Source organism: Zingiber officinale, chromosome 1B (assembly GCF_018446385.1).
Source record: "Zingiber officinale cultivar Zhangliang chromosome 1B, Zo_v1.1, whole genome shotgun sequence".
NCBI classification, from domain to species: domain Eukaryota; kingdom Viridiplantae; phylum Streptophyta; class Magnoliopsida; order Zingiberales; family Zingiberaceae; genus Zingiber; species Zingiber officinale.
The window spans coordinates 110,307,227-110,318,690 of NC_055986.1; the positions used below are offsets into that span (position 1 = coordinate 110,307,227).

Genomic DNA, 11,464 nt, shown 5'->3' on the forward strand with positions numbered 1-11,464 from the left:
GAGACAAGAGGTAATGGTGTCACCGGCCACAAAAGAAGAAAACAAAGAGAAGAAAGAGATGCAATCGCCGACCACCAAGGAAGAGAGGAGCATGAAGGGGTCGGCCACACCAAGCAAGAGAGGAAAAAGAATAAGGGTTGTATCTCATGAGGCACCCTCTCCCTCTCTTTTATAATCCTTGGTCTTGACAAAAAAGAAAATTTTAATAACAATTAAAATATCTCTCTTTTAATTTTCCAATTGTACATGGCAATAAAGGAAAGTTTTAAAATTAATCTCTCTCTTTTAAAACATGTAGACAACTACAAAAAAGGAAATATTAATTAAAACTTCTCTTTTAAAAATATGGTTTACAAAGAAGGAAAGTTTTATCAAAAAATTAAATATCTCTTTTAATCATTATAGATAACTACAAATAAGGAAAGATTTTAACAAAATTAAAATCTCTCTTTAATCTTTTGTAGATAGCTATAAAAGGAAATATTTTAAAATTTTAAAACTCTCTTTTAAAACCATGAGGATGGCTATAAAAGGAAAATTAAAATCTTTCTTTTGACCATTGTAGATAACTACAAAAAATGAAAGATTTTAACAAAATAAAATCTCTCTTTTAACCATTGTAGATAACTACAAAAAAGGGAAGATTTTAACAACATAAAATCTCTCTTTTGCTATTGTAGATAACTACAAATAAGGAAAAATTTTAACAAAACTTTATTTTCCTTTTATTCTCCATATGGCCGGCCCTTAGCTTGGGCACCAAGCTATGGCCGACCACCTCTTGGCTTCCAAGCTCATGCTTGGCTGGCCCCTTGCTCCGAGCAAGGTTGTGTCCGACCCATTACTTGGATAAGAAGTGGACTTAGTGGATATAAGGTTTTATAGAGGCTACAACAGGGACCGAGAGGAGAAATTGACTTTGGTCTCCCGATGAGCTTGAGCTTCCTGTGTTCGCCCCGAACACCCAACTCAAGTTCATCAATAATAACTCATACCACTAAAGAGTTATTATTCAACTACCGCACAAATCCCAAATTACATTATGGGTTCCTTCTTATTATGAGTGCATTAATCTCCCTGTGTTTAAGATATAGAATGTCCACTAATTAAATGAGTTACTGACAACTCACTTAATTAATATCTAGCTCCAAGAGTAGTACCACTCAACTTCATTATCATGTCGGACTAGGTCCACCTGCAGGGTTTACATGATAATCTTTATGAGCTCCTCAAGGGGGCATCATCAACCTAGATTACTAGGACACAGTTTCATTCTATAATCAACAACACACCATATAAATAATATCATTTCCCAACTTATCGGGCCTATTGATTTAACGAGCTAAATCACACCCTTTGATAAATTAAATAAATAAATATTAAATATACGTACTTATTATTATATCATGATTAAGAGTACGCACTTCCATAATAACAGAGGTTTTGTTCTTTTATATAGTCAGTATAAAAAGAAACTACCTCAAATGGTCCTGCTCAATACACTCATAGTGTACTTGTATACTTTTATACTCTAGATAAACTAATATCAAATTACACTATAACCACTCCAATGGTTTGCCTATTTCATCTTGGTGTGAGCTACTATTTATAATTTATAAGGATCTGATAACATGATCTTCTGTGTGTCTCCTCACACCATGTTATCTACAATATAAATTAAATGGGCAACTACACTTAGCATAAATGTAGACATTTGACCAATGTGATTTTTATTTCTAAATAAATATTTATACAAAAAGCTAGGCTTTTAGTATGCATTCTAACAGGTTTAAGGTCATCGCTCGACCGTCGATGGAGACCAGGGTTTAACATCGTCGCTCGACGATTTGGTGATGATCCCACATTTAACGTCGTCGCTCGACTGTTTGGTGAAGACGTAGGTTTAAGGTCGTCTCTCGACCGTTGATGGAGACAAGGGTTTAACGTCGCCGCTCGACGATTTGGTGAAGACGTGGGTTTAAGGTCGCTGCTCGACCGTCGATGGAGACCAGGGTTTAATGTCGTCGCTCGATGATTTGTTAGGCCATTCGGCACAGAGCTCGAAATTTGAGTCTTTTATTTCTACCCTGTACATCAAGAGCACAGGGATATAAAGATACATTTGACTGCTATATCGGCGCTCCTTTCACTCGGTTCGGTAAGGCTGGAGATGGTTAACGCTCCACGGCCGCTCCAGTCGTCACCCATCCTCATCCTCCAAATAATAGACGCCCAAACAGAGCTTCTCCACGACCCTGAAGGGTCCAGCCCAAGGGGCTTCTAGCTTGGTGACGTCGCCAACTGGCTTTGCTTTCTTCCACACCAAGTCGCCGACCTGAAACGATCTTGGAATCACTCTCCGATTGTAGCTCTGCTTCATCCTCTATCGGTATGCCATCAGTCAGACAACCGCTTTAGCATGCTCTTCGTCCACCAAGTCCAGCTCCAGAAGCCTCCGCGCGGCGTTGTCTTCGTTGTAGTGTTGTATTCGGTTGGATTCAACCCCAACTTCAACGAGGACGACCGCTTCGCCGCCATATACCAGGTGGAAGGGCGTTGCCCCGGTCCCTTCCTTGGGAGTCATGCTGATCACCCATAGCACGCTGGGGAGTTCATCTACCCAGCTTCCTCCGACGTGGTTGAGCCGAACGTGCAGGATCTGAAGTATTTCACGGTTGGCGACTTCCGCCTGCCCATTGCTCTAAGGGTAGGCTACCAAAGTGAAGGCTTGTTGAATGTCGTACCCTTCGCACCACTCCTTGAACTTCCGACCCACGAATTGTCTCCTATTATCGGAGACGAGCCGGCGCTGGATCCTGAACCGGCAAATGATGTGCTACCAAATGAACTTCATGACCATCTGCTCGGTTATCTTCACCAGTGGCTCGGCTTCAACCCATTTGAAGAAATAGTCCACCGCGACGAGCAGGAACTTCCTTTGACCCGTCGCCATGGGGAAGGGCCCCACGATGTCTATGCCCCACTGGTCGAACGGACAAGCCACTATGGGCGCCTTCATCTCCTCGGTCGGCCGATGCGAGAGGTTGTGATACTTCTGGCAGGACAAGCAGGTGGCAACCGTTCGAGCGACGTCCTCTTGGAGGGTCGGCCAGAAGTATCTGGCAAGTAAAATCTTCCTCTCCAATGAGCGACCGCTCAGGTGTCCTCCACAGGACCCTTAGTGTACCTCCTGTAGTATGTAGTTGGCATCCTCCGACCCGACACACTTAAGTAGGGGCCTAGAGAAAGCCTTCTTGTAGAGCTGATCTCCGATCAGGGTAAACCGACCAGCTTTTTTTCATAATAAGCGGACCTCCTCCCGATCAGACGGTGTAGCTCCCGATCGCAGAAATTCCGTCAGCGCCGCCCTCTAGTCGTCTAGGAAGGTAAGTTCCTCCATCCAGTCAATGTGGGCCACTAAAGACACCTGCTTGATTGACTACGATATGACGATCGACGATAACGAGCTAGCCAGTTTGGCCAACTCATCTGCAACTTGGTTCTCCGCTTGGGGGATCTTCCATATTATGACCTCCCGAAAGTTAGTCTTCACCTTTTCGAAAGCCTTAGTGTAGAGCCTGAGCCACGTGTTGCTTATCTCGAACGCCCAGGCCAGCTGCTGAGCGGCCAACTGCGAGTCTGAGTTGATGAGGACCTTGATGGCTCCGACGTGCCGGGCATCTTGTAGGCCAGCTATAAGTGCTTCATATTCGGCTTCATTGTTGGTTGCTCGGTAGTCTAGCTGAACGGATATCTGCATCCTCTCTTCTTGGGGGAAGATGAGCAGTATTTCGATTCTACTCCCCTGCCGAGTGGCCGAACCGTCTACATATATTTTCCAAACGGCTTCTGGTTCAGGATTTAGATCTCCGTGACAAAATCCGCCAAGGATTGCGCTTTGATGGGCGTTCAGGGTTGGTATTGGATATCGATATCGCTGAGTTCTGTCGTCCATTTGATCAGCCGCCCGGACGCTTCTGGATTGAGAAGGACCCTCCCCAAAGGATTGTTGGTCATCACGATGATGGAATGCGTGAGGAAGTAGGGGCGAAGCCTCCGAGCGGTGAGCACCAATGCAAAAGTCAGTTTCTCGAGATCGGTGAAGCAGGATTTAGCATCTTTCAATATATGGCTCAGGAAGTATACTGGTTGTTCCTCGCCATTCGGCCTAACTAGTGTCGAGCCGACCACATGCTCGGTCAAGGATAAATAAATTTTGAGTGGCTCGCCAACAGTTGGCTTAGCCAATGCAGGCAATGAATTGAGGTACTCCTTCAATTCTTCAAACGCCTGGTCGCACTCTTCATCCCATTGAAATTTGGTGGCTCGGTGTAATATCTTGAAGAACGGCAAGCTTCGGTCGGCTGACTTGGAGATGAACTGAGATAGTGCAGTTATCCGACTGGTGAGATGTTGGGCTTCCTTGAGATTCCTTGGCGGTGGCATATCTTACAGTGCTTTCACTTTGCTGGGATTCGCCTCGATGCCCCATTTGGTGACGATGTAACCCAGGAATTGCCCGCTCTTTGCGCTTAACAGACACTTGCTTGGATTCAGCTTGATTCCGTATGTCCTGAGTATCTGGCAGGTCTCCTTGATATCTGCACATAGGTCAATTGCTTGGAGGGATTTAATTAGTATGTCGTCGACATATACCTCCATGTTGCAACTGATCTGCCGTCGGAACACATTATTCATCAACCTCTAATAAGTAGCGCCAACATTCTTTAGTCCGAACGGCATGACGTTATAGCAGTAGGTTCCATCGGCCGTGATGAAATTGACCTTCTCTTGATCTTCTCGGGCGAGCGGCACTTGGTGGTACCATTGATATGCATCCAGCATACATATCAGCTCACATCCGACAGTGGAGTCTACCATCTAGTCGATCCGAGGTAGCGGGTAGAAGTTCTTTGGGTACGCCTTGTTGAGGTCCTGGAAATCGATGAAAACGCGCCACTTGTTGCCTGGCTTCGAGACCAACACTACATTTGTAAGCCAGCTTAGGAATTGAATCTCACGTATGTGGCCGGCTTCCAAGAGTTTCTATACTTCTGCTCGGATGATCAAATTTTGTTCAGCGCTGAAGTCCCTCTTTCTCTGCTTCACCGACCGAGCGTCTGGTTGGACGTGAAGCTCATGCCGCGCGATGCTCGAGGAGATCCCGAGGAGCTCGTGCGTTGACCACGCGAATACGTCGTGGTTTTGTTGGAGACAGACTACCAGCTCCGCCTTCTGTTCAGCTCCAAGGTCGGAAGCAATCAAAGTTGTTGCCTCTGCTCGGCAGGGGTGGATTTGTACTTCTTCCTTTTCTTCATAGACTAGAGTTGGAGGCTTTTTAGTGATGGCGCTGTTAGAGTGTATACTAAAAGTCTAACTTTTTGTAAACATTTTATTTTGAAATAAAGAATCACATTGGTCAAATGTCTACATTTATATGCTAAGTGCAGTTGTTCAATTAAATTATATTGTAGATAACATGGTGCGTGGTGTCACACACAGAAGATCATGTTATCAATTCCTTATAAATTATAAACAGTAGCTCACGACTAAGATGGATAGGAACAGACCATTGGAATAGTCGTAGTATAATTTGATATTAGTTTATCTTAACTATAAAATTACACTAGTACACTCTAAGTGTATTGAGCAGGACCAATTAAGGTAAGTTCTTTTTATACTGACTGAATAAAAGAACAAGACCTTTATTATTATGGAAGTGTGTGCTCTTAATCCTGATATAATAACAAACACATATATCTAGTATTTATTTCTTTGACTTATCAATGGGTGAGATTTAGTTCGATAAATCAAGAGGCCCGATAAGTTGGGAAATGATATTATTTATAGTGTGTGTTGTTGATTATAGAAGGAAACTGTGTCCTAGTAATCTAGGTTGATAATGTCCCCAAGAGGAGCTCATAAGGAATGTCATATAAGCCCTGCAGGTGGACTTAGTCCGACATGATGATAAGGTTGAGTGGTACTACTCTTGGACTAAGATATTAATTAAAGTGAGTTGACAGTAACTCATTTAATTAGTAAGCATTCGACATCTTAAACATAGGGAGATTAACACACTCACGATAAGAAGGTGCCCAAAATGTAATTTGGGATTGGTGCGGTAGTTGAATAATAATTCTTTAGTGGTATGACTTATTATTGATGAAATTAAGTTGAGTGTTCGGGGCTAACACGGGAAACTTAATTTCATCGGGAGACCAAAACCAATTCCTCCTCTCGGTCCCTATTGTAGCCTCTTATTTATAGAGAATTATATCTACCAAATACCCACTTCCTACCCACCCTTAGGTGGTCGACCAAGCAAGCTTGGGTCGGCCAAGCCAAAGGCTTGAGCTAAGTAGAGTGGCCGACCATAGCTTGGAGCCCAAGCTTGGTGTGGTCGGCCATATAAAATAAAAGGATTTTATTTTTTAAAATCTTTTCTTATGTGGAAGCTATGGTTTTAAAAGAGAGTTTAAAAATTTAAATCTTTCCTTTTATAGTTTTTTACAAAAGATTAAGAGAAAAGTTTGATATCTTTCCTTATTTGTAGTTAAAAGGAAATATTTTAGTTTTTGAGAAAACTTTCCTTTTATGTAACCATCCTCATGATTTTAAAAGAGAGTTTTAAAATTAAATCTTTCCTTTTATAGTTTCTACAAAAGATTAAGAGAAAAGATTTAATATCTTTCCTTATTTGTAGTTTGAAAGGTAGATTTTAATTTTGAGAAAATTTTCCTTTTTGTAATCATCCACATGTTTTAATAGAGAGATTTTAATTTATAAAAGTTTCCTTTTATAACCAACCATGAAGGGAATTTTTAAAGAGAAATTTTATTTTTAAAATTTCTGGAAACAAATAAGGAAGTTTTAATTTTGTGTTTAAAACTTGCCTTATTTGGAGCACATGTAATGACCGACCATAAGGGTTAAAAGGAATTTTTAATTAAAATTTCCTTATTAACCAAAGGCACGGAAAATAAGGGAATTTTAATAATAATTAAATTTTCTTATTTTCCAAGACCAAGGAATATAAAAGAGAGGGTAGAGGTGTCTCACCTCACTGTTGGTGCGGTTAGCACTAACAGTTTAACCCAGGTTTTGATGAATGACAAAGTAGGTTAAGTTAGTTTTGTTATTGATCTAACACTCTGACCGAGTGTGCAAGCGAAGTCCAGACAGGTCGACGGGCTGACCGGATGTCTGGCATGAAGCCCAGCTAGGTCAACGGGCCGATCGGATAGCTGGCGAGAAGTCCAAGCGGGTCGACGGGCTGACCGGACGCTTGGCACGAAGTCCAACTAGGTCGACGGGCTGACTGGATAGCTGGCAAGAAGTCCAGACGGGTCGAAGGGCTGACTGGACGTCTGGCAGGTGAGTCACTGGAAGGGAGTGACTGTGAGGACGCATTCCCAGGAAGGGAACTTAGGCGCCGATCCGACTTAGAACCATTTCGGAACTCTAAGTCGAGATCTTGACTAGATTCCGGTCTCGGAGAGATAGAATCTAATTCATACTCCTTATGATTCAAACTATAAACTGTGCTAACAATTTGTTTTACAGGATATACATTGTCTCGGACTAACCTTGTCTTGCAGGAGGAGTCTATGGAAAAATGTGGTCCGGGCGACCGGAAGGGATCCGGGCGCTCGAAGGCAAGTTCTATCCAAGTCGCGGCGTCGACACGTGGAGCTCACTGGTTGAGACTGCTACGTCACACCAGGGCGCCCGGAAGGGATTCAGGCACCCCGAGCATCCTATAAAAGAAGGGTCAAGGATGGAGCTTAAAACAACTAATAAATCTGAATTGACGATCTGCTCTCCTGCGCTTCTGCGACGTTGCGACACTACTCCGAAAAAGCTCCGTTCTCTTCTTATTGCTTTGTATTTGTCGGTATTTTACCTCTAGCTTTTCTGTACTTAATTCTTGTAATCGATTATTCGAATTTCTAGTGAATTACCCACCGAAAGCACTCGACAAGTGCGGGCCTTGGAGTAGAAGTCGACACAGGCTCCGAACCAAGTAAAAAGAACCTGTGTTAGCCTTATTCCTTTTTACTTTTCTTTTCCGTTGCGTTTACTTTGTTCGAAAATTTTATATCGATATTCACCCCGCCCCCTCTATCTATTCTTCACGATCCAACAAGTGGTATCAGAGTAGGTACCACTTTGATTTGGTGCAACCACCAATCAGACAAGGGGGTGACCATTTTTTTCTCTCATTTCTTTTCGTTTTTGGTTTTCAGTTTTTCGTATAATTCCAAACTGGTATTATTACCTTTTTTGGAAATTTTTTCCGTTGCAATTAAATCTAAATTGGTGCAACACCAATTTAGTTCTTTTTTTTTTCTTAGTTCTTCCCGCACTACTAATCCAAGACCAAGTCTTGGGATATTTTGTCTAGTTGGTTATTTGTGTGCAGGATGTCTCAGATCGAAGGTTTTAGTACGGTGCATATGTTAGAGTGTATACTAAAAGCCTAGCTTTTGTAAACATTTATTTTTGAAATAAAAGAATCACATTGGTCAAATGTCTATATTTATTTGTTGAATATAGTTGTTCAATTAATTTATAAAGTAGATAACATGGTGTGTGGTGTCACACACAGAAGATCATGTTATCAGCTCTTTATAAATTATAAATAGTTGCTCACGACTAAGATGGAAAGGAACAAACCATTGGTATAGTCGTAGTGTAATTAGGTATTAGTTTATCTTGACTAATAAATTACACTAGTACACTCTAAGTGTATTGAGTAGGACCATTTTAGGAAAGTTTTTTTTATACTGACTTAATAAAAGAACTAGACCTTAGTTATTATGGAAGTGTGTACTCTTAATCCTAATATAATAACAAGCATATATATTTAGTATCTATTTCTTTAACTGATCAAAGGGTGAGATTTAGCACGATAAATCAATAAGCCCGATAAGTTGGGAAATGATATATATTACTTATAGTGTGTGTTGTTGATTATAGAAGGAAACTGTGTCCTAGTTATCTAGGTTGAGAATGTCCCCAAGAGGAGCTCATAAGGATTGTCATGTTAAACCCTGCAGGTGGACTTAGTCCGACATGACAATGAGGTTGAGTGGTACTACTCTTGGACATAGATATTAATTAAGTGAGTTGTCAGTAACTTACTTAATTAGTGGGCATTCGTTATCTTAAACATAGGGAGACTAACACACTCATGGTAAGAAGGAGCACATAATGTAATTTGGGATTGATGCGGTAGTGCAACAATAACTCTCTAGTGGAATGAGTTATTTGTTGATGAACTTGAGTTGTGTGTTCGGGGCGAACACGGGATACTCAAGTTCATCGGAAGGCCAAAACCAATTTCTCCTCTAGGTCCCTGTCGTAGCCTCATTAGTATCTTATAAACCACTCATTAAAAGCCCTTCTTGGTGTCCAAGAAAGGAGGCCGACCCATTGCTTGGTGACCAAGCAATGGCCGACCACCATCTCCTTAAGAGGGCCGACCCTCTTGCTTGGTGGCCAAGCAAGTAGGGGTCGGCCATAATAAATTCAAATAGGAGGGGTGTTTTGAATTTTTAAAATCTTCTTTTTGTAGAAAACTATAAGTTTTAAAAGAGAGATTTTAATTTTAAAAACTTTCCTTATTTGAATTAGGCCACATGGTTTAATAGAGAGTTTTAAAAGTTTTTAAAACTTTCCTTTTTTAACCATCCTCATAATTTTAGAAAAAAGGAAGAGAAGTTTTAAAATTAAAATTTTCTATTCATATTAAAAAAGGAAATTTTTGAAGAGAAGTTTTAAATTTTAAAACATGGTTTTAATTTTTTAAAACTTTCCTTTTTTAACATCCACTTTTAGAAAGAGAGCTTGTAAAATTTTATAAGAGGGTTTTCTTCTTTTATAAAATTTTATAAAAAATATTTTCTTCCTCTTTAAGGGGGTCGACCACCCTTGCTTGGTGCCCAAGCAAGGGAGTCGGCCAAATAAAAATAAAAAAAATCATCATCCAATAATTTGGTGATTGATTCAATCAAGAGGAAAGAAAAGGAAAAATAAAAAGAGGAAAGGAAAAACAAGAGGAAAATTTTAATTTTTGTAAAAAATCTTCCCTTATTTGCCTTGGGCAAGTAATATAAAAGAAGGGTGAGGAGGCCTCATGAGACACAACTCTTATTCTCTTGCTTGGTGGTTCTCTTAGTGTGGCCGGCCCTCTCTCTTCTCCCTTTCCCTTTGCTCTCTTTTCGTTTGTGGTGGTGGTGGCCGAAAATTAGAAGAAGGCGAAGAAGGCTTTGGGTGGTGTTCATCTTGGAGGATCGTCGCCCACACGACGTCCAAGGCGAGGCGAGGAATATGACAGAAGATCTCGAGTAGAGAGTATAAATTAAAATCTCTTTTAATCTACAAATAAGGAAAGATATCAAATCTTTTCTTAATCTTTTGTAGAAACTTATAAAAGAGAATATTTAATTTTAAACTCTCTTTTAAAACATGAACATGATTAAAAAGAAAAGTTTTCTTAAAATTTAAAATCCTCCTTTAATCAACAAATAAGGAAAGATTTCAAATTTTAAACTCTCTTTAAACATGTAGATGATTTACAAATTAGGAAAGTTTTTACCAAAAATTAAAACCATCCTTTTAAACTACAAATAAGGAAAAAGATTAATCTCTTCTCTTAATCTTTTGTAGAAAGCTATAAAAGGAAATTTTTAATTTTTAAACTCTCTTTTAAAATCATGATATCCACATAAGAAATAATTTTAATAAAATCCTTTTTAATATTCTAGTGGCCGGCCACCTACATGGCTCATCCACTTGGTCTTGGCCGGCCCTAGCTTGGGTTCCAAGCTAGCTTGGCCGGCCCCATTGGATGGGTAAGAAGGTGGGTATGCGGTGGGTATAAATCTCTATATACTAGAGTCTACGATAGGGACCGAGAGGAGGAATTGGTTTTGGTCTCCCGATAAAATTAAGCATCCCGTGCTCACCCCGAACACACAACTTAATTTTATCAATAATAATTCATTCCACTAGAGAACTATTATTGAACTACCGCACCAATCCCAAATTACATTTTGGGCTCCTTCTTATCATGAGTGTGTTAGTCTCCCTGTGTTTAAGATAACAAATGCCCACTAATTAAGTAAGTTACTGACAACTCACTTAATTAATATCTAGCTCCAAGAGTAGTACCACTCAACTTCATCATCATGTCGGACTAAGTCCACCTGCAGGGTTTAACATGACAATCCTTATGAGCTCCTCTTGGGGACATTCTCAACCTAGATTACTAAGACACAGTTTCCTTCTATAATCAACAACACACACTATAAGTGATATCATTTCCCAACTTATCGGGCTTATTGATTTATCGAACTAAATCTCACCCATTGATAAATTAAAGAAATAAATATTAAATATATGTGCTTGTTATTATATTAGGATTAAGAGCACACACTTCCATAATAACTGAGGTCCT

The 11,464-nt window shown here is 40.3% G+C and overlaps 1 protein-coding gene across 1 annotated transcript; it reads right to left on the bottom strand.

Annotated features, from left to right (window-relative positions):
- Positions 1-2,401: 2,401 nt before the first annotated feature.
- Positions 2,402-3,019, bottom strand: LOC122040975. Its single transcript, XM_042600476.1, has 2 exons — positions 2,858-3,019; positions 2,402-2,701 (listed from the first exon to the last, which is right to left on the bottom strand). Exons 1-2 carry the CDS (start codon positions 3,017-3,019, stop codon positions 2,402-2,404), a joined length of 462 nt encoding a protein of 153 aa, XP_042456410.1.
- Between the last annotated feature and the right edge of the window lie 8,445 nt (positions 3,020-11,464).

Excerpts from the sequence above, each read along its gene's own strand:
- LOC122040975 (XM_042600476.1), bottom strand. The coding sequence starts at position 3,019 with ATGAAGGCGCCCATAGTGGCTTGTCCGTTCGACCAGTGGGGCATAGAC. Across the intron at positions 2,702-2,857 it reads TGAAGATAACCGAGCAGATG|AGCAATGGGCAGGCGGAAGT; the intron begins GTCATGAAGTTC and ends GCCTACCCTTAG.